Below are 22,398 nucleotides of genomic sequence, written 5' to 3'. Positions count from 1 at the left end.
GGCTGTATAAGGCTCTGGTCAGACCCCATTTGGAGTATTGTGAGAAGTTTTGGGCCCCGTATCTAAGGAAGGATGTGCTGGCCTTGGAAAGGGTCCAGAGGAGGTTCGCAAGAATGATCCCTGGAATGAAGAGCTTGTCGTATGAGGAACGGTTGAGGACTCTGGGTCTGTACTCCCTGGAGTTTAGAAGGATGAGGGGGGATCTTATTGAAACTTACAGGATACTGCGAGGCCTGGATAGAGTGGATGTGGAGAGGATGTTTCCACTTGTAGGAAAAACTAGAACCAGAGGACACCATCTCAGACTAAAGGAACGATCCTTTAAAACAGAGATGAGGAGGAATTTCTTCAGCCAGAGGGTGGCGAATCTGTAGATCTCTTTGCCGCAGAAGGCTGTGGAGGCCAAATTACCGAGTATTTTAAGACAGAGATGGATAGGTTCTTGATTAATAAGGGGATCAGGGGTTGTGGGGAGAAGGCAGGAGAATGGGGATGAGAAAAATATCAGCCATGATTGAATGGCGGAGCAGACTCAATGGGCTGAGTGGCCTAATTCTGCTCCGATGTCTTATGGTCTTATGATATAATTAATGGGAGGATCCAGGTGTGTCTGCAGTTTTGCAGTTTGTTAAAAGATTTTACGTTGAACAGCACATTTACCAAATGCTGCTATGTTGAGCAGAAATGTAAGTTGCCAAGAGGAGGTGAAGAGGTTGCAAAGGGATACAGACAGATTCAGCGAGTGGACACAAATTTGGCACATTGAGTACAATGTGGGAAAATGTGAACTTATCCACGTTGGCAGGATGACTAGAGACGCAGTGTGCTATTTACACAGAGATGGTTTCAAAACTCGATAGTACAGAGGGATCTGGGCATCCTGGTACATGAATCACATACAGTTAGTATGTAAGTATGGCGTGAGATCAGGAAGATAATTGTAATGTTGTCCTTCATTGGAAGTGAAAGGGAATATGACCCTGGGGTGTAGTATCCCTTCCAAAATGTTTGACTGTATCTGGAGTATTTCAGGCTGCTCTGTGGCATAGTGGTTAGCACTGCTGTCTCACAGATCCAGGGTCCCAGGTTCAATTCCGGCTTGGGTCACTGTCTGTGTGGAGTCTGCACGTCCTCCCCGTGTGTGCGTGGGTTTCCTCCGGGTGCTCCGGTTTCCTCCCACAATCCAAAGATGTGCAGGGTTGGTCGATTGGCCATGATAAATTGCCCTTAGGGTGGGGTTGCATGAATAGGGTGGGGGGGATTGGGGCTACAGAGGTTCAGAGGGCTGAATGGCCTGCTCCTATGTTTATTGTACTTTCTTTGCTTTCGAATTCAATCTCTCTAGTACCACACTGTTTGCTTTTTTTCTGACTGTTTTAACCTGTGCAGCTATTTTTTATGATTTGGGTATCTATATTCCCAGATCCCTCTAACCGTGACTCAGAATGTTCAGAGTATAGGAACTCGCGTTTCCTTCTCTTCACCTGTAATATCTAACTGATAATAAAGGTGATTTGTGAATTACACACACGTTTTGTAAGCTTGTTAATATCTTATATTTTGTCACAGTCAATGATAAAAACAATATACTTTTTCCACAGACTTCCTCAGTGTTAACTACTCCAGTCCTTTTGGTTCCTTCTATAAAATTAGGAAGTGTAACTCCGATTTCTGTGTCTGCATTGATGCGAATTGTGGCACTAACCCTGACAACATCCACTTTCACTTTTTGTGAGTCTGAGTAGCTCCTCTGAATCACTATTCTCTGTATCTGCTCCGTAACCAACTTACTTACAATTCATCTTCTCACAGCCCACAAGTAAAACAATGAAAGTTTACCAATGACGTCCCCCGTGACCCTGTCCCGAGAATCGTCCCCGGCATCGCCCCCGGAGTCCCCCCAGCATCGCCACCAACCCCCCCCCGCCCCAGCATCGCCCCTGGCATTGCACCCCTGCCCCCCCTGACCCCCTGCCCCCCCCCCCCCCCCCACCCCCCCCACCCCACCCCACCCCGCCCCGGCATCGCCCCCGGAGTCCCAGCTGGTTTCAGTTCAAATCTCTCACCTCTTCCCAGAAACCTGGGTTTGGCTCGTATCCACCAACAGACAGGGCATCACCTTGGAGACGGAGATACACAGAGCTGTCATGATCCCGAACATTTGGCATATTCTGGAAGAGAAACAAAAAAGAGAAAGGGTGTGTGCAACAGGAGCTAAAAACACGGAGTGAAGCTCCCCCTACACTGTCCCCATCAAACACTTCCAGGACAGGTACAGCATGGGGTTAGATACAAAGTAAAGCTCCCCCTACACTGTCCCCATTAAACACTCCCAGGGCAGGTACAGCATGGGGTTAGATACAGAGTAAATCTCCCTCTACACTGTCCCCATCAAACACTCCCAGGACAGGTACAGCACGGGGTTAGATACAGAGTAAAGCTCCCTCTACACTGTCCCCATCAAACACTCACAGGGCAGGTACAGCATGGGGTTAGATACAGAGTAAAGCTCCCTCTGCACTGTCCCCATCAAACACTCCCAGGGCAGGTACAGCATGGGGTTAGATACAGAGTAAAGCTCCCCCTACACTGTCCCCATCAAACACTCCCAGGGCAGGTACAGCATGGGGTTAGATACAGAGTAAATCTCCCTCTACACTGTCCCCATCAAACACTCCCAGGACAGGTACAGCACGGGGTTAGATACAGTGTAAAGCTCCCTCTACACTGTCCCCATCAAACACTCCCTGGACAGGTACAGCACAGGGTTGGTACAGAGTAAAGCTCCCTCTACACTGTCCCCATCAAACACTCCCAGGACAGGTACAGCACGGGGTTAGATGCAGAGTAAAGCTCCCCCTACACTGTCCCCATCAAACACTCCCAGGACAGGTACAGCACGGGGTTAGATACAGAGTAACGCTCCCTCTACACTGTCCCCATCAAACACTCCCAGGACAGGTACAGCACGGGGTTAGATACAGAGTAAAGCTCCCTCTACACTGTCCCCATCAAACACTCCCAGGACAGGTACAGCACGGGGTTAGATACAGAGTAAAGCTCCCTCGACACTGTCCCCATGAAACACTCCCAGGACAGGTACAGCACGGAGTTAGATACAGAGTAAAGCTCCCTCTACACTGTCTCCATGAAACACTCCCAGGACAGGTACAGCACGGAGTTAGATACAGAGTAAAGCTCCCTCTACACTGTCCCCATCAAACACTCCCAGGACAGGTACAGCACTGGGTTAGATACAGAGTAAAGCTCCCTCTACACTGTCCCCATCAAACACTCCCAGGACAGGTACAGCACGGAGTTAGATACAGAGTAAAGCTCCCTCTACACTGTCCCCATCAAACACTCCCAGGACAGGTACAGCACGGGGTTAGATACAGAGTAAAGCTCCCTCTACACTGTCCCCATCAAACACTCCCAGGACAGGTACAGCACGGGGTTAGATACAGAGTAAAGCTCCCTCTACACTGTCCCCATCAAACACTCCCAGGACAGGTATGGCATGGGGTTAGATACAGAGTAAAGCTCGCTCTACACTGTCCCCATCAAACACTCCCAGGACAGGTACAGCACGGGGTTAGATACAGAGTAAAGCTCCCTCTACACTGTCCCCATCAAACACTCCCAGGACAGGTACAGCACGGGGTTAGATACAGAGTAATGCTCCCTCGACACTGTCCCCATCAAACATTCCCAGGACAGGTACAGCACGGGGTTAGATACAGAGGAAAGCTCCCTCAACACTGTCCCAATCTGTGCAAGTGAAGGTTGAGACAAGATGCTCTGCTCCCATTGAGGGAGGGCTCGGTAACTGTGCATTCCGGTGTCATTCCTGTGATTATACTTTAAAAGTACAGCCTTGGCTGTGAAATACTTTGTGACATTGAGTTGGTGAAAGTGACAGCGAGGAAGGGATAACAGCAACCGATATCTCCGCCTTCCGCCCAGTGATACCTGCTGCAAAGTGTGTTCAATGTTGTGCCAGGACCAGGTCGAATGGTCTTTGATGCCCTCCACAGCTGAATACCCTGCTGATACCACTGCACGCGGAGGGGTTGATCAATGAGGAAGTGAACGCCAAAGGAGCCCGTAACTCGGACAAAGTCAGTGCCTTCAGAAGAGGGAAGTCGGTCTGCTTTCAAACCAAAGCACAAAGAGGAATCTAACTCAGCCACTGCACCAACTAATCACAGGATCGGTGCAGCCCCTAACTCCTCCTGCCCCCCACGCCTGCCCCAGCCCCAGCACCTACCTGGATTCCTTCAATCCGCTCGGTCACCACATAAGCATGCCGCATGGCGATCAGTGGGACACTGACTCCTGCCATCGCCCCCAGTGCCCGAGCCCACACACCTGAACAGAACAGAGTGAATCAGCAACAGCAATCCTGGTAAACACTGCTCTCTGCTGGCCGTACGGCAACCAGCAGCTCACCTCAATTCCAATCACGCAGGGACGCGAGATATGAACATATGAATTAGGAGCAAAATAGGCCATTCAGCCCCTCGAACCTGCGCCACCATTTGTTAAGATTATGATTGGCCTAACTTTTGCCTCTACTCTCCTGTATATCCCTACACCATTTGACTCCCTCGTCAGTCCAACTCAGCCATAGAAACCTGTTTGAATGACACAGACAAACCGTCCAATGGAGGACAGACTAACAACCCTCCGATGGAAAGTGTTTTTCCTCATTTCCATCTGAAATGGGAGAGTTCTGCAATTTCTCTTCATTTAAATAATATTCTCCCTCTCTGTTCCTGCTCCCAAAGTGGAAAGGTTCACATATTCCCACCTTACACTCAAACTGCCAAATCTTTGGTCACTCACTTTAACTTATTTATGTCTCTCAGCCGACTGCTTCTGTCCGCTTCAAAACTTCCCCTCCCATTTCTCTCAGCTGCTGAAGATTTGGTATTACAGCAAAGGGAGAGAGTCGCTCACCGACTACAACACACAAACCTGCCTTTCAGCCCCTTCAATCCACGACACAAATAACCTCCATATCTGCCCCATGTCCAACCTCCATATCTGCCAACAGTTTGATCCCAGTTACTGACAACCTCGCTGATCTTTCATCTTGTCCAATTGAACCCCGTATTTTGGCATCAGCTCCGGATGGCCTGGAGACATTTATATTGAAGCATCTCTGAGGAGGAGCTACTGAGGGAGTGTCGCACTGTCAGAGTGTCAGTACTGAGGGAGTGTCGCACTGTCAGAGTGTCAGTACTGAGGGAGTGCCGCACTGTCAGAGGGTCAGTACTGAGGGAGTGCCGCACTGTCAGAGGGTCAGTACTGAGGGAGTGCCGCACTGTCAGAGGGTCAGTACTGAGGGAGTGCTGCACTGTCAGAGGGTCAGTACTGAGGGAGTGCCGCACTGTCAGAGGGTCAGTACTGAGGGAGTGTCGCACTGTCAGAGGGTCAGTACTGAGGGAGTGCTGCACTGTCAGAGGGTCAGTACTGAGGGAGCGCCGCACTGTCAGAGGGTCAGTACTGAGGGAGTGCCGCACTGTCAGAGGGTCAGTACTGAGGGAGTACCGCACTGTCAGAGGGTCAGTACTGAGGGAGTGTCGCACTGTCAGAGGGTCAGTACTGAGGGAGTGCCGCACTGTCAGAGGGTCAGTACTGAGGGAGTGCCGCACTGTCAGAGGGTCAGGACTGAGGGAGTGCCGCACTGTCAGAGGGTCAGTACTGAGGGAGTGCCGCACTGTCAGAGGGTCAGTACTGAGGGAGTGCCGCACTGTCAGAGGGTCAGTACTGAGGGAGTGCCGCACTGTCAGAGGGTCAGTACTGAGGGAGTGCCGCACTGTCAGAGGGTCAGTACTGAGGGAGTGCCGCACTGTCTGAGGGTCAGTACTGAGGGAGTGTCGCACTGTCAGAGGGTCAGTACTGAGGGAGTGCCGCACTGTCAGAGTGTCAGTACTGAGGGAGTGCTGCACTGTCAGAGGGTCAGTACTGAGGGAGTGCCGCACTGTCAGAGGGTCAGTACTGAGGGAGTGTCGCACTGTCAGAGGGTCAGTACTGAGGGAGTGCCGCACTGTCAGAGGGTCAGTACTGAGGGAGTGCCGCACTGTCAGAGGGTCAGTACTGAGGGAGTACCGCACTGTCAGAGGGTCAGTACTGAGGGAGTGTCGCACTGTCAGAGGGTCAGTACTGAGGGAGTGCCGCACTGTCAGAGGGTCAGTACTGAGGGAGTGCCGCACTGTCAGAGGGTCAGTACTGAGGGAGTGCCGCACTGTCAGAGGGTCAGTACTGAGGGAGTGCCGCACTGTCAGAGGGTCAGTACTGAGGGAGTGCCGCACTGTCAGAGGGTCAGTACTGAGGGAGTGCCGCACTGTCAGAGGGTCAGTACTGAGGGAGTGCCGCACTGTCAGAGGGTCAGTACTGAGGGAGTGCTGCACTGTCAGAGGGTCAGTACTGAGGGAGTGTCGCACTGTCAGAGGGTCAGTACTGAGGGAGTGCCGCACTGTCAGAGTGTCAGTACTGAGGGAGTGCTGCACTGTCAGAGGGTCAGTACTGAGGGAGTGCCGCACTGTCAGAGGGTCAGTACTGAGGGAGCGCTGCACTGTCAGAGGGTCAGTACTGAGGGAGTGCCGCACTGTCAGAGGGTCAGTACTGAGGGAGTGCTGCACTGTCAGAGGGTCAGTACTGAGGGAGTGCCGCACTGTCAGAGGGTCAGTACTGAGGGAGTGCCGCACTGTCAGAGGGTCAGTACTGAGGGAGTGCTGCACTGTCAGAGCGTCAGTACTGAGGGAGTGCTGCACTGTCAGAGCGTCAGTACTGAGGGAGTGCCGCACTGTCAGAGGGTCAGTACTGAGGGAGTGCCGCACTGTCAGAGGGTCAGTACTGAGGGAGTGCTGCACTGTCAGAGCGTCAGTACTGAGGGAGTGCTGCACTGTCAGAGCGTCAGTACTGAGGGAGTGCTGCACTGTCAGAGGGTCAGTACTGAGGGAGTGTCGCACTGTCAGAGGGTCAGTACTGAGGGAGTGCTGCACTGTCAGAGGGTCAGTACTGAGGGAGTGTCGCACTGTCAGAGGGTCAGTACTGAGGGAGTGCTGCACTGTCAGAGTGTCAGTACTGAGGGAGTGCTGCACTGTCAGAGGGTCAGTACTGACGGAGTGCTGCACTGTCAGAGGGTCAGTACTGAGGGAGTGCCACACTGTCAGAGGGTCAGTACTGAGGGAGTGCCGCACTGTCAGAGGGTCAGTACTGAGGGAGTGCCGCACTGTCAGAGGGTCAGTGGGCGAGTGCTGCACTGTCAGAGGGTCAGTACTGAGGGAGTACCGCACTGTCAGAGGGTCAGTACTGAGGGAGTGTCGCACTGTCAGAGGGTCAGTACTGAGGGAGTGCCGCACTGTCAGAGGGTCAGTACTGAGGGAGTGCCGCACTGTCAGAGGGTCAGTACTGAGGGAGTGCCGCACTGTCAGAGGGTCAGTACTGAGGGAGTGTCGCACTGTCAGAGGGTCAGTACTGAGGGAGTGCCGCACTGTCAGAGTGTCAGTACTGAGGGAGTGCTGCACTGTCAGAGGGTCAGTACTGAGGGAGTGCCGCACTGTCAGAGGGTCAGTACTGAGGGAGCGCTGCACTGTCAGAGGGTCAGTACTGAGGGAGTGCCGCACTGTCAGAGGGTCAGTACTGAGGGAGTGCTGCACTGTCAGAGGGTCAGTACTGAGGGAGTGCCGCACTGTCAGAGTGTCAGTACTGAGGGAGTGCTGCACTGTCAGAGGGTCAGTACTGAGGGAGTGCCGCACTGTCAGAGGGTCAGTACTGAGGGAGTGCCGCACTGTCAGAGGGTCAGTACTGAGGGAGTGCTGCACTGTCAGAGCGTCAGTACTGAGGGAGTGCTGCACTGTCAGAGCGTCAGTACTGAGGGAGTGCTGCACTGTCAGAGCGCCAGTACTGAGGGAGTGCTGCACTGTCAGAGGGTCAGTACTGAGGGAGTGTCGCACTGTCAGAGGGTCAGTACTGAGGGAGTGCTGCACTGTCAGAGGGTCAGTACTGAGGGAGTGTCGCACTGTCAGAGGGTCAGTACTGAGGGAGTGCTGCACTGTCAGAGTGTCAGTACTGAGGGAGTGCTGCACTGTCAGAGGGTCAGTACTGACGGAGTGCTGCACTGTCAGAGGGTCAGTACTGAGGGAGTGCCACACTGTCAGAGGGTCAGTACTGAGGGAGTGCCGCACTGTCAGAGGGTCAGTACTGAGGGAGTGCCGCACTGTCAGAGGGTCAGTGGGCGAGTGCTGCACTGTCAGAGGGTCAGTACTGAGGGAGTACCGCACTGTCAGAGGGTCAGTACTGAGGGAGTGTCGCACTGTCAGAGGGTCAGTACTGAGGGAGTGCTGCACTGTCAGAGGGTCAGTACTGAGGGAGCGCTGCACTGTCAGAGGGTCAGTACTGAGTGAGTGCCGCACTGTCAGAGGGTCAGTACTGAGGGAGTGCCGCACTGTCAGAGGGTCAGTGGGCGAGTGCTGCACTGTCAGAGGGTCAGTACTGAGGGAGTGCTGCACTGTCAGAGGGTCAGTACTGAGGGAGTGCTGCACTGTCAGAGGGTCAGTACTGAGGGAGTGCTGCACTGTCAGAGGGTCAGTACTGAGGAAGTGCCGCACTGTCAGAGGGTCAGTACTGAGGGAGTGCCGAACTGTCAGAGGGTCAGTACTGAGGGAATGCCGCACTGTCAGAGGGTCAGTACTGAGGGAGTGCTGCACTGTCAGAGGGTCAGTACTGAGGAAGTGCCGCACTGTCAGAGGGTCAGTACTGAGGGAGTGCCGCACTGTCAGACGGTCTGTACTGAGGCAGTTCTGCACCGTTAGAGGGTCAGTACTGAGGGAGTGCCGCACTGTCAGAGGGTCAGTACAGAGGGAGTGCCGCACTGTCAGAGGGTCAGTACTGAGGGAGTGCTGCACTGTCAGAGGGTCAGTACTGAGGGAGTGCCGCACTGTCAGAGGGTCAGTACTGAGGGAGTGCCGCACTGTCAGAGAGTCAGTACTGAGGGAGTGCCACACTGTCAGAGGGTCAGTACTGAGGGAGCGCTGCACTGTCAGAGGGTCAGTGGGCGAGTGCTGCACTGTCAGAGGGTCAGTACTGAGGGAGTACCGCAGTCAGAGGGTCGGTACTGAGGGAGGACCGCACTGTCAGAGGGTCAGTACTGAGGGAGTACCGCACTGTCAGAGGGTCAGTACTAAGGGAGTACTGCACTGTCAGAGGGTCAGTACTGAGGGAGTACCGCACTGTCAGAGGGTCAGTACTGAGGGAGTGCCACACTGTCAGAGGGTCAGTACTGAGGGAGAGCTGCACTGTCAGAGGGTCAGTACTGAGGGAGTACCGCACTGTCAGAGGGTCAGTACTGAGGGAGTACCGCACTGTCAGAGGGTCAGTACTGAGGGAGTGCCACACTGTCAGAGGGTCAGTACTGAGGGAGAGCTGCACTGTCAGAGGGTCAGTACTGAGGGAGCGCTTCACTGTCAGAGGGTCAGTACTGAGGAAGTGCCGCACTGTCAGAGGGTCAGTACTGAGGGAGTGCCGCACTGTCAGAGGGTCTGTACTGAGGCAGTTCTGCACCGTTAGAGGGTCAGTACTGAGGGAGTGCCGCACTGTCAGAGGGTCAGTACAGAGGGAGTGCCGCACTGTCAGAGGGTCAGTACTGAGGGAGTGCTGCACTGTCAGAAGGTCAGTACTGAGGGAGTGCCGCACTGTCAGAGGGTCAGTACTGAGGGAGTGCCGCACTGTCAGAGAGTCAGTACTGAGGGAGTGCCACACTGTCAGAGGGTCAGTACTGAGGGAGCGCTGCACTGTCAGAGGGTCAGTGGGCGAGTGCTGCACTGTCAGAGGGTCAGTACTGAGGGAGTACCGCACAGTCAGAGGGTCGGTACTGAGGGAGTACCGCACTGTCAGAGGGTCAGTACTGAGGGAGTACCGCACTGTCAGAGGGTCAGTACTAAGTGAGTACTGCACTGTCAGAGGGTCAGTACTGAGGTAGTACCGCACTGTCAGAGGGTCAGTACTGAGGGAGTGCCGCACTGTCGGAGGGTCAGTGGGCGAGTGCTGCACTGTCAGAGGGTCAGTACTGAGGGAGTACCGCACTGTCAGAGGGTCAGTACTGAGGGAGTACCGCACTGTCAGAGGGTCAGTATTGAGGGAGTACCGCACTGTCAGAGGGTCAGTACTGAGGGAGTGCCGTACTGTCAGAGGGTCAGAACTGAGGGAGTGCTGCACTGTCAGAGGGTCAGTACTGAGGAAGTGCCGCACTGTCAGAGGGTCAGTACTGAGGGAGTGCCGAACTGTCAGGGGGTCAGTACTGAGGGAATGCCGCACTGTCAGAGGGTCAGTACTGAGGGAGTGGTGCACTGTCAGAGGGTCAGTACTGAGGAAGTGCCGCACTGTCAGAGGGTCAGTACTGAGGGAGTGCCGCACTGTCAGAGGGTCTGTACTGAGGCAGTTCTGCACCGTTAGAGGGTCAGTACTGAGGGAGTGCCGCACTGTCAGAGGGTCAGTACTGAGGGAGTGCCGCACTGTCAGAGGGTCAGTACAGAGGGAGTGCCGCACTGTCAGAGGGTCAGTACTGAGGGAGTGCTGCACTGTCAGAGGGTCAGTACTGAGGGAGTGCCGCATTGTCAGAGGGTCAGTACTGAGGGAGTGCCGCACTGTCAGAGAGTCAGTACTAAGGGAGTGCCACACTGTCAGAGGGTCAGTACTGAAGGAGTTCAGCACTGTCAGAGGGTCAGTACTGAGGGATTTCCACACAGTCAGAGGGTCAGTACTGAGGGAGTGCTGCACTGTCAGAGGGTCAGTACTGAGGGAGTGCTGCACTGTCAGAGGGTCAGTACAGAGGGAGTGCCGCACTGTCAGGGGGACAGTACTGAGGGAGTGCCGCACTGTCAGAGGGTCAGTACTGAGGGAGTGCTGCACTGTCAGAGGGTCAGTACTGAGGGAGTGCCGCACTGTCAGAGGGTCAGTACTGAGGGAGTGCTGCACTGTCAGAGGGTCAGTACTGAGGGAGTACCGCACTGTCAGAGGGTCAGTACTGAGGGAATGCTGCACTGTCAGAAGGTCAGTACTGAGGGAGTGCCGCACTGTCAGAGGGTCAATACTGAGGGAGTGCCGCACTGTCAGAGGGTCAGAACTGAGGGAGTGCCGCACTGTCAGAGGGTCAGTACTGAGGGAGTGCTGCACTGTCAGAGGGTCACTACTGAGGGAGTGCTGCACTGTCAGAGGGGTCAGTACTGAGGGAGTGCTGCACTCTCAGAGGGTCAGTACTGAGGGAGTGCTGCACTGTCAGAGGGTCAGTACTGAGGAAGTGCCGTACTGTCAGAGGGTCAGTACTGAGACAGTTCTGCACTGTTAGAGGGTCAGTACTGAGGGAGTTCAGCACTGTCAGAGGGTCAGTACGGAGGGATTTCCACACAGTCAGAGGGTCAGTGCTGAGGGAGTGCTGCACTGTCAGAGGGTCAGTACTGAGGAAGTGCTGCACTGTCTGAGGGTCAGTACTGAGGGAGTGCCGCACTGTCAGAGGGTCAGTACTGAGGGAGTGCTGCACTGTCAGAGGGTCAGTACTGAGGGAGTGCCGCACTGTCAGAGGGTCAGTACAGAGGGAGTGCCGCACTGTCAGAGGGTCAGTACTGAGGGAGTGCTGCACTGTCAGAGGGTCAGTACTGAGGGAGTGCTGCACTGTCAGAGGGACAGTACTGAGGGAGTGCCTCACTGTCAGAGGGTCAGTACTGAGGGAGTGCTGCACTGTCAGAGGGTCAGTACTGAGGGAGTGCTGCACTGTCAGAGGGTCAGTACTGAGGGAGTGCTGCACTGTCAGAGGGTCAGTGCTGAGGGAGTGCCGCACTGTCAGAGGGTCAGTACTGAGGGAGTGCTGCACTGTCAGAGGGTCAGTACTGAGGGAGTGCTGCACTGTCAGAGGGACAGTACTGAGGGAGTGCCTCACTGTCAGAGGGTCAGTACTGAGGGAGTGCTGCACTGTCAGAGGGTCAGTACTGAGGGAGTGCTGCACTGTCAGAGGGTCAGTACTGAGGGAGTGCTGCACTGTCAGAGGGTCAGTGCTGAGGGAGTGCCGCACTGTCAGAGGGTCAGTACTGAGGGAGTGCCGCACTGTCAGAGGGTCAGTACTGAGGGAGTGCTGCACTGTCAGAGGGTCAGTACTGAGGGAGTGCTGCACTGTCAGAGGGTCAGTACTGAGGGAGTGCTGCACTGTCAGAGGGTCAGTACTGAGGGAGTGCTGCACTGTCAGAGGGTCAGTGCTGAGGGAGTGCCGCACTGTCAGAGGGTCAGTACTGAGGGAGTGCCGCACTGTCAGAGGGTCAGTACTGAGGGAGTGCTGCACTGTCAGAGGGTCAGTACTGAGGGAGTGCTGCACTGTCAGAGGGTCAGTACTGAGGGAGTGCTGCACTGTCAGAGGGTCAGTACTGAGGGAGTGCTGCACTGTCAGAGGGTCAGTACTGAGGGATAACTGGAACTTGCAGCCTATTGAAAAATGGAAATGATAGAATCCCTACAGCAATGAGGAAGCCCATTCAGCCCATCCACACCGGCCCTTGCTCCGATGACACCTAACCCTCGGCCCAATCCCCTGCCCCCAGCCCCGTAACCCCACCTAACCTTTGCGACAGTCTACCATGGCCGACTTGACCTGCACAACTTTGGACACAATCTGGGAACCTCTCTATTCCCTTCACAACACTTGCTGCAGGAACTGTAACGTCCAGTCATATACTCAGCATTTCCATCTCTGCACAGAGTCTGTGCTGCTTATTGTTACTCACCTGCACAGTTAATCGCACAGGTAGTCTGTATTGTTCCGTACTTCGTCTGTACGCCAGTGACACGCCTGACTCCATAATCATCCACCTTCACCTGGATCCCTCCCACTGGACAGTTTTCAATCACCTAATGACAGAGAACAAGAACAAAGAACAAAGAAATGTACAGCACAGGAACAGGCCCTTCGGCCCTCCAAGCCCGTGCCGACCATGCTGCCCGACTGAACTACAATCTTCTACACTTCCTGGGTCCGTATCCCTCTATTCCCATCCTATTCATATATTTGTCAAGATGCCCCTTAAATGTCACTATCGTCCCTGCTTCCACCACCTCCTCCGGTAGCGAGTTCCAGGCACCCACTACCCTCTGCGTAAAAAACTTGCCTCGTACATCTACTCTAAACCTTGCCCCTTGAACCTATGCCCCCTAGTAATTGACCCCTCTACCCTGGGGAAAAGCCTCTGACTATCCACTCTGTCTATGCCCCTCATAATTTTGTATACCTCTATCAGGTCGCCCCTCAACCTCCTTCGTTCCAGTGAGAACAAACCGAGGAAAGAAAGAATACCAGAGTGTGCAGAATGCTGGCTCTCCTGCAACCCAAAGGCAGGCCCTACATCTGAAACCACAGATACCTGTCTGATCCTGCCCGGGATCCGTCATCGATCCAAACGCAGAACAAAAATATCTCGGACTCCCCATTTGCACCCTTCAGATATTGATAATTTCGGGGCAATGTTCAGTGTTGTGAATTCTGACAGCTTATTGCTCACATGGCTGTGTCCTCCTCTGCCATTCTTTCACAACCTGTCGGATCCCGCTCCCCACATCCCTCGCCAACAAAATTCTGTTCATCTCAGTCCCTTATTCTGGTTCCCACACAAGATAAAATCATTTGCCTCATCTTCACTTCAGACATAAGGGCGGCACGGTAGCACAGTGGTTAGCACGGTTGCTTCACTTTACCCCTCATTCCCCTCTGTGTTTGTCTGTCTTGTGTGTGTAGAGAGTGGGGGCAAGTTAAGGAGGGAGGTTCGGAATAGTTAATAGGTAACCAGCTGTATTAGGAGGCGAGGGCATCTGAACTCATTCAAAATCATTAAAAGACAGATTGCACTCAATATTTAATGACATGGACAGACAGACGGACCATCTGGGGAGAACTATCCAATATTCTCCAGATTAATTCTTCGAGCCTATTGGTGGTAGTAGCTCAGATTTGGGACCAGCTGTTGCAATGCAACCACACAGCTAACTCAGTGAAGCACCTGCAAGCACTGTAACCAATCACTGTTTGTCGATGTACCATTTGTCAATGTTCTCTGTTGATTATTCTTTCGTCTACTATGTACGGACTGTGTACGTTCCCTCGGCCGCAGGAAAATACTTTTCACTGGACTTCGGTACATGTCTCAATAAATATCAATCAATCAATCAATCAAGAGACCCATAGTTTCTGTACAAAAGTAGACATGTTAACCAATTAAACCACAAATTCTATCACTAGGTTACTGTGGTACAAAGCGTCAAGGAGATACTCACTGAGAGCACAGCAGCAGAAAACAATAGATTCTCAAACATTTCCCCACTGGAACACACTAAAATCCAGTCAGCTTTGCTATTGGTTGTGAGAAAATGTCCTGGAGCCAAAGAGAATTTGGAAGCAACAGACCCCATCTTCAGATCAAACTGGCAGCGTGCTGATCGAACAACAAAAAAAACTTACCGATGCCCCATTTGCTGTGGCAGCTCGTGCCAGAGTGGTACAGGTTCCAGCAGGGTCCATCGTGCCATCGCTGGGGACATACAGAGTACCAGACACATCACACACATTCATCAGGGGGTACAGATCCTTCGTCTCCGCAGGGGACAGCACGTGGGACTCAATCCCGTAAGCTTTGCCCAACTAAAACAAGAGAAAAACAAAAAATGATTAAAACGAAGCAATCAACGGTTACTCTCACTGGGCTACGGGTCCCACACACACTGACTCTCACTGGGGTACGGGTCCCACACACACTGACTCTCACTGGGCTACGGGTCCCACACACACTGACTCTCACTGGGGTACGGGTCCCACACACACTGACTCACACTGGGGTACGGGTCCCACACACACTGACTCTCACTGGGGTACTGGTCCCACACACACTGACTCTCACTGGGGTACGGGTCCCACACACACTGACTCTCACTGGGGTACGGGTCCCACACACACTGACCCTCACTGGGGTACGGGTCCCACACACACTGACTCTCACTGGGCTACGGGTCCTACACACACTGACTCTCACTGGGGTACGGGTCCCACACACACTGACTCTCACTGGGCTACGGGTCCTACACACACTGACTCTCACTGGGGTACGGGTCCTACACACACTGACTCTCACTGGGCTACGGGTCCCCCACACACTGACTCTCACTGGGGTACGGGTCCCACACACACTGACTCTCACTGGGCTACGGGTCCTACACACACTGACTCTCACTGGGGTACGGGTCCCACACACACTGACTCTCACTGGGCTACGGGTCCTACACACACTGACTCTCACTGGGGTACGGGTCCCACACACACTGACTCTCACTGGGCTACGGGTCCCACACACACTGACTCTCACTGGGGTACGGGTCCCACACACACTGACTCTCACTGGGCTACGGGTCCCACACACACTGACTCTCACTGGGGTACGGGTCCCACACACACTGACTCTCACTGGGCTACGGGTCCTACACACACTGACTCTCACTGGGGTACGGGTCCCACACACACTGACTCTCACTGGGCTACGGGTCCTACACACACTGACTCTCACTGGGGTACGGGTCCCACACACACTGACTCTCACTGGGCTACGGGTCCCACACACACTGACTCTCACTGGGGTACGGGTCCCACACACACTGACTCTCACTGGGCTACGGGTCCTACACACACTGACTCTCACTGGGGTACGGGTTCCACACACACTGACTCTCACTGGGCTACGGGTCCTACACACACTGACTCTCACTGGGGTACGGGTCCCACACACACTGACTCTCACTGGGCTATGGGTCCCACACACACTGACTCTCACTGGGGTATGGGTCCCACACACATTGACTCTCACTGGGCTATGGGTCCTACACACACTGACTCTCACTGGGGTAAGGGTTCCACACACACTGACTCTCACTGGGGTACGGGTCCCACACACACTGACTCACTGGGGTACGGGTCCCACACACACTGACTCTCACTGGGGTACAGGTCCCACACACACTGACTCTCACTGGGCTATGGGTCCTACACACACTGACTCTCACTGGGGTATGGGTCCCACACACACTGACTCACTGGGGTACGGGTCCCACACACACTGACTCTCACTGGGATACGGGTGCCACACACACTGACTTTCACTGGGGTACGGTCCCACACACACTGACTCTCACTGGGGTACGGGTCCCACACACACTGACTCTCACTGGGATACGGGTGCCACACACACTGACTCTAACTGGGGTACGGGTGCCACACACACTGACGCTCACTGGGGTACGGGTCCCACACACACGGACTCTCACTGGGGTACGGGTCTCACACACACTGACTCTCACTGGGGTACAGGTCCCACACACACTGACTCTCACTGGGGTACGGGTACCACACACACTGACTCTCACTGGGGTACGGGTCCCACACACACTGACTCACTGGGGTACGGGTCCCACACACACTGACTCTCACTGGGATACGGGTCCGACACACACTGACACTCACTGGGGTACGGGTCCCACACACACGGACTCTCACTGGGGTACGGGTCCCACACACACTGACTCTCACTGGGGTACGGGTCCCACACACACTGACTCTCACTGGGATACGGGTCCCACACACACTGACTCTCACTGGGGTACGGGTCCCATACACACTGACTCTCACTGGGGTACTGGGGTCAATGTGTGTGGGACCCGTACCCCAGTGAGTGTCAGTGTGTGTGGGACCCGTACCCCAGTGAGAGTCAGTGTGTGTGGCACCCGTACCCCAGTTAGAGAAAGTGTGTGTGGCACCCGTATCCCAGTGAGAGTCAGTGTGTGTGGGACCCATACCCCAGTGAGAGTCAGTGTGTGTAGGACCCATAGCCCAGTGAGAGTCAGTGTGTGTGGGACCCGTACCCCAGTGAGAGTCAGTGTGTGTAGGACCCATAGCCCAGTGAGAGTCAGTGTGTGTGGGACCCATACCCCAGTGAGAGTCAGTGTGTGTAGGACCCATAGCCCAGTGAGAGTCAGTGTGTGTGGGACCCGTACCCCAGTGAGAGTCAGTGTGTGTGGGACCCGTACCCCAGTGAGAGTCAGTGTGTGTGGGACCCGTACCTCAGTGAGTGTCAGTGTGTGTGGGACCCGTACCCCAGTGAGAGTCAGTGTGTGTGTGACCCGTACCCCAGTGAGAGTCAGTGTGTGTGGGACCCGTACCCCAGTGAGAGTCAGTGCGTGTAGGACCCGTAGCCCAGTGAGAGTCAGTGTGTGTAGGACCCGTAGCCCAGTGAGAGTCAGTGTGTGTGGAACCCGTACCCCAGTGAGAGTCAGTGTGTGTAGGACCCGTAGCCCAGTGAGAGTCAGTGTGTGTGGGCCACACACACTGACTCTCACTGGGGTATGGGTCCCACACACACTGACTCTAACTGGGGTACGGCTCTCACACACACTGACTCTCACTGGGGTACGGATCCCACACACACTGACTCTCACTGGGGTACGGGTCCCACACACATTGACTCTCACTGGGGTACGGGTCCCACACACACTGACTCTCACTGGGGTATGGGTCCCACACACACTGACTCTCACTGGGGTACGGGTCCCACACACATTGACTCTCACTGGGGTACGGGTTCCACACACACTGACTCTCACGGGGATACGGGCCCCACACACACTGACTCTCACTGGGGTACGGGTCCCACACACACTAACTCTCACTGGGGTACGGGTCCCACACACACTGACTCACTGGGGTACGGGTCCCACACACACTGACTCTCACTGGGATACGGGTGCCACACACACTGACTCTCACTGGGGTACGGTCCCACACACACGCACTCTCACTGGGGTACGGGTCCTACACACACTGACTCTCACTGGGATACGGGTGCCACACACACTGACTCTAACTGGGGTACGGGTGCCACACACACTGACGCTCACTGGGGTACGGGTCCCACACACACTGACTCTCACTGGGGTACGGGTACCACACACACTGACTCTCACTGGGGTACGGGTCCCACACACACTGACTCACTGGGGTACGGGTCCCACACACACTGACTCTCTCTGGGATACGGGTCCGACACACACTGACACTCACTGGGGTACGGGTCCCACACACACGGACTCTCACTGGGGTACGGGTCCCACACACACTGACTCTCACTGGGGTACGGGTCCCACACACACTGACTCTCACTGGGGTACGGGTCCCACACACACTCACTCTCACTGGGGTACGGGTATAGGGTGCGTTGGGAGGGTCCCTTTAAGAAATGTTTTTGTGTTATCACGTGGCTTCAATTATGTCATTGAGTGGGTGGAGCTGGGCTGTGGCTCTGAGTTTTTGCTGTCATTTTTACATTTGGCTGCTGTACTCAAAGTGAAATATCTTCGCCTGTCTCTGTACCTTCAGTTCAAAAGCGGTTTCCAGACTGCTGGAGAACTTGAAAAGAAATAACTGTTTCCAGGAAGGAATTCAAACCATGGGCGGGATTCCCTGACACCCCGGTCAGGTCAGAGAATCGCCGGGGTGCGTGAATTCTGCCCCCACCGGGTAAGAGAATCGCCGGGTTGGGGGGGGGGGGGGGCGTGAATTCCGCCTCCGCCGGCTGCCGAATTCTCCGGCGCCGGGGATTTGAAGGGGGGGCGGGAATTGCGCCGGTCGGCGGCCGCTAGCAGCGACCCCCCAGCCGAATCTTCGCCCCACGATGGGTCGAGTGGCCGTCCGTTTTCGGCCGGTCCCACCGGCGTAAATTAGAGTAGGTACTTACCGGTGGGACCTGGCTGCGCGGGCGGCCTCCGGGGTCCTCGGGGGGACCTGGCTCCGGGAGGTGTCCCCCGGTGGCCTGGCCCGCGATCGCGGCCCACTGATCCGTGGGCGGGCCTGAACCGTGAGGGCACTCTATTATTCCGCGTCGGCCGCTGTGGTCCTCCACCATGGCCAACGCGGAGATGACCCCCCCCCCCCCCGCGCATACGGCAACTCGCGCCGGCCGGCGGAGGCCCTTCGGCGCCGGTTGGCGTGGCGCCAAGCCCCTTCCCCGCCGGCCGGCACAATCCACCCTGGCGCCGGCCTAGCCCATGAAGGTGCAAAGGATTCTGCACTTTTGGGGCAGCCCGACGCCCGAGTGGTTCACGCCACTCCTCGGCGCCGGAGTTTCCCGCCCTGCCGATTCCCGCAGAATCCCGCCTCTGATGTTTTGGAAAGGAAAGAGTAGCACCCATTCCAGGTCTGAATGCCATCTGCTGGGCCACCCCTTTGGAAAGGGGTTTCTGGTATCTTGTTATTGAATTGGAACAGTTAAAAGGGTAATTTATTAAGGGTTATGCATAGTGTACTGTTGCTGTGTGGGGTATTTATGTTTGTCGTTGATAGAAATGCTTACTGTGTATGTTTATAAAAATGTTAACTAAATTTGTAGAATAAACTTTGTTTTTGATTAAAAGTGCGAGGCCTCTGTTGAATAACAGCTGCAGAGTGGGTCCGTGTGCTCATCACAACCAAAATCTATAAACAGTTGTAGGTCAGGTGAACGCCATGATATACTGTGTAGTTTTCTAAACCCTGGCCCATAACAGGAGGAGACGTGAGCTTAAGTAGGGTGCTCTTTCCAAGGGCTGGTGCAGACTCAATGGGCCAAAAGGCCTCCTTCTGCACTGTAAATTGTCTGATCCCCCAGCACGCAGCTTTTTCTGATTTATATAAACGAGTTAGTGATGGGTGTTGAGTGCAAAATCTCAAAATTTTTAGAAGATATGCCCTCCAGGACACATTGACAAATAGCGCAGGCAGAGGATACTCCAAAGAGCAACCGTGTATATTCATACAGGCCCGTGTGTATAAATAGTTACTCATGGCTGCGAGGTAGGCATGACTCATATCGAATTTCGTGAACGAGTGTCCACCTGCAACTTCGCGTAGAGATCTTCCATGTGGGGCATTGGATACGGTCGAGCCAGGAAGACGAATTCACTGTAAGTTTATAGTCACCGCACAAGCTAACTGTGGCATCTGGCTTCATTACAGGTACAACTGGCACTGCCCAGTCGGCGAAACGGGCGGGTTGATAATCCTAAAGACTCCAAACGAGTGAGCTCCCCTTCTACCTTCTCGAGCAAGGCATAAGGCACCGGGCGCGCCCGGAAATAGCGCGGCGTGGCTTCCAGGTCAACCTGAATTTGGGCTACGGTCACTTTTATCTTCCCCAAATGGGCTGGAATACTTCTGGATATCGTCCCTAGTACCTCCGTCCAACCTCCAGAATTTGTTTGGAGGATGTGCTGCCACAGCAGCCGCAAATGGCGCAACCAGTCGCGACCCAACAGGCTGGGCCCATGGCCGAGCACCGCGGTGGGAAACTACCGTAAGTGGGAAACGCCCCTCCTGGCGTCCATAAGTGACAGGGGTCATTGTAGCTCCAGCAATGTCCAATGGTTTCCCCCGTATCGGTGGCCAACCTGGCCTGTGTATCGGTCAATGTAACGGTCTGTATACCCTGCTTGATGCGGTCAAATGTGTTCTGTTCGACCAGGTTGACCGCTGCACCGGTGTCCAACACCATCTGAAGTGGTGACCATTGACCCAAAACGTCACTTTAATAGGGGCTGCTCGGGGAGCTGCCACACAATACGCTGCAGGCAGTCGTCTTCTATCCCCTCGGGTGCGTCATCGAAATGGAGAGAACGGGCCTTGGGTTGGCCCCAGCTTCTGCCGGAGTGACGGTTCCTCGGACACAGCCTTAATCAGCATTCACGCCGGGTTCAGCCCCCACAGAAACTACACTTACACGGCTCCACATCCATGGGCCCTGGAGAAGGAAATCCAGGAAGGAACGTCCGATGGCCACTGGTCTGGGTCCTTACGGCACACCGTCCAACGAATGGCAGGGTCTGGGGAGGTGCGCCCCAGGACATGCACCTCCAGTCCCTGCAGCTCCTGCACTCCCTGTTCTCAGCACAGGGCTATCCAGGTGGCCTGTTGAAAAGTCAATGTGGCTCAGCTAACAGTTTCCTTTAGGTGGCAGCATTGTTGATCCCACAACCCAACCGGCCTCGTAACATCTCTGGCAAAGTGTCACCATATTCGAAATCCTGCACAGCCTGGATAAGAGCTTGGTAAGTGATTCCCCAGGGATCTTCTCTGCGGTGTTAAGCCGGTAACACTGGACGGGGTTGGGTTAAAATGTTACCCCACCAAAGTCTCAAGCTCATCAAATGTTTTACTGTCAAGTGTGGCTGGGTACGTAAGGCATCTTATCACCCCAAACGTACGCGCCCACAGGCGGTTCGCAAAATGACCACCTAGTGTTCGTTTTCGGTGATGTTATTCGCCCGGGAGGAACGCATCCATTGTGCGTACTGGTTCCAACTTTCCAGCGCAGCATCAAAGACATCCAAATGTCCGTAAAGAGGCATGGTGCAACAGAAAAAAACTTCCAACCTGTATCCAATAAAAAGCCCCAGGAGGTGGCTTCAGCAGCGTAGACAGCTATCCAACTTTAACCCTCGTCGCCAGTTTTGTGAGGGCCACGAAAAATCCAGCACGAGTTTGCCAAACAGAAAACAACTTTATTTACACAAATATGTACACAGGGCCAGTAGCTCATGACTGATTGCCCCCCTGGCCGGTACCACACTGGCCAGCTCTATTTATACAGCTGCACTGCTAATGAATGCCCCACCCCCCCATCCCGCTCATTGGGGGAGTTCATATTCCCTGAGGAACATGGGGGATGAGCAGACAGAATTCCACATTGGTCCCAAGCCCCGGAACCTCCCCCAGTGCCGGTACCCCACAGCCGTAGCCACCTCGCAAAATACTCTCCGTGCCTTTCGCACTGCGCGGAGGGGTTTCCTGTACGATCTGCTGCTGTACACTTTCCGCCTCCTTGCCTTCGCCCACCATCCGGATACACCTTGGCGTGCCTCGTTGCCATCCAGTGGCGAAGGTGCCCACTGGAGGTCCCTCAACGGAGGTGACCTTCTCCTAAAACTTGGGGACCTGGGGTGGAGGGTGATGCACACAGCAGTACCGTGCAACCACCGTTTGCTCACGGATGCACAAGAGCCTTGCCATTTTTGCGGCCCTGTGGAGCCCGTGAGCCACGTGTATGTTCAGTGTCCCAGGGTGCACGCCCTGAGCCACGTGTATGTTCAGTGTCCCAGGGTGCATGCCCTGAGCCACGTGTATGTTCAGTGTCCCAGGGTGCACGCCCTGAGCCACGTGTATGTTCAGTGTCCCAGGGTGCACGCCCTGAGCCACGTGTATGTTCAGTGTCCCAGGGTGCATGCCCTGAGCCACGTGTATGTTCAGTGTCCCAGGGTGCACGCCCTGAGCCACGTGTATGTTCAGTG

At 54.7% G+C, this 22,398-nt stretch overlaps 1 protein-coding gene across 1 annotated transcript in view; it reads right to left on the bottom strand.

Annotated features, from left to right (window-relative positions):
* sardh (sarcosine dehydrogenase) overlaps positions 1–22,398 on the bottom strand; it is a 170,475-nt gene that overhangs the window by 96,175 nt on the left and 51,902 nt on the right. Inside the window, exons 5-8 of the mRNA XM_072488950.1 lie at positions 14,504–14,683; positions 12,780–12,903; positions 4,271–4,371; positions 2,067–2,171 (exon numbers count right to left, since the gene is read on the bottom strand). Of these exons, the coding sequence (XP_072345051.1) occupies positions 2,067–2,171; positions 4,271–4,371; positions 12,780–12,903; positions 14,504–14,683 (510 nt within the window). The remainder of the gene's footprint in view (positions 1–2,066; positions 2,172–4,270; positions 4,372–12,779; positions 12,904–14,503; positions 14,684–22,398) is intronic.

This window comes from Scyliorhinus torazame, chromosome 22 (assembly GCF_047496885.1).
Source record: "Scyliorhinus torazame isolate Kashiwa2021f chromosome 22, sScyTor2.1, whole genome shotgun sequence".
NCBI classification, from domain to species: Eukaryota; Metazoa; Chordata; class Chondrichthyes; order Carcharhiniformes; family Scyliorhinidae; genus Scyliorhinus; species Scyliorhinus torazame.
Note: the sequence above shows the minus strand (reverse complement) of the source record. Positions and strands in the feature narration are given on the sequence as shown.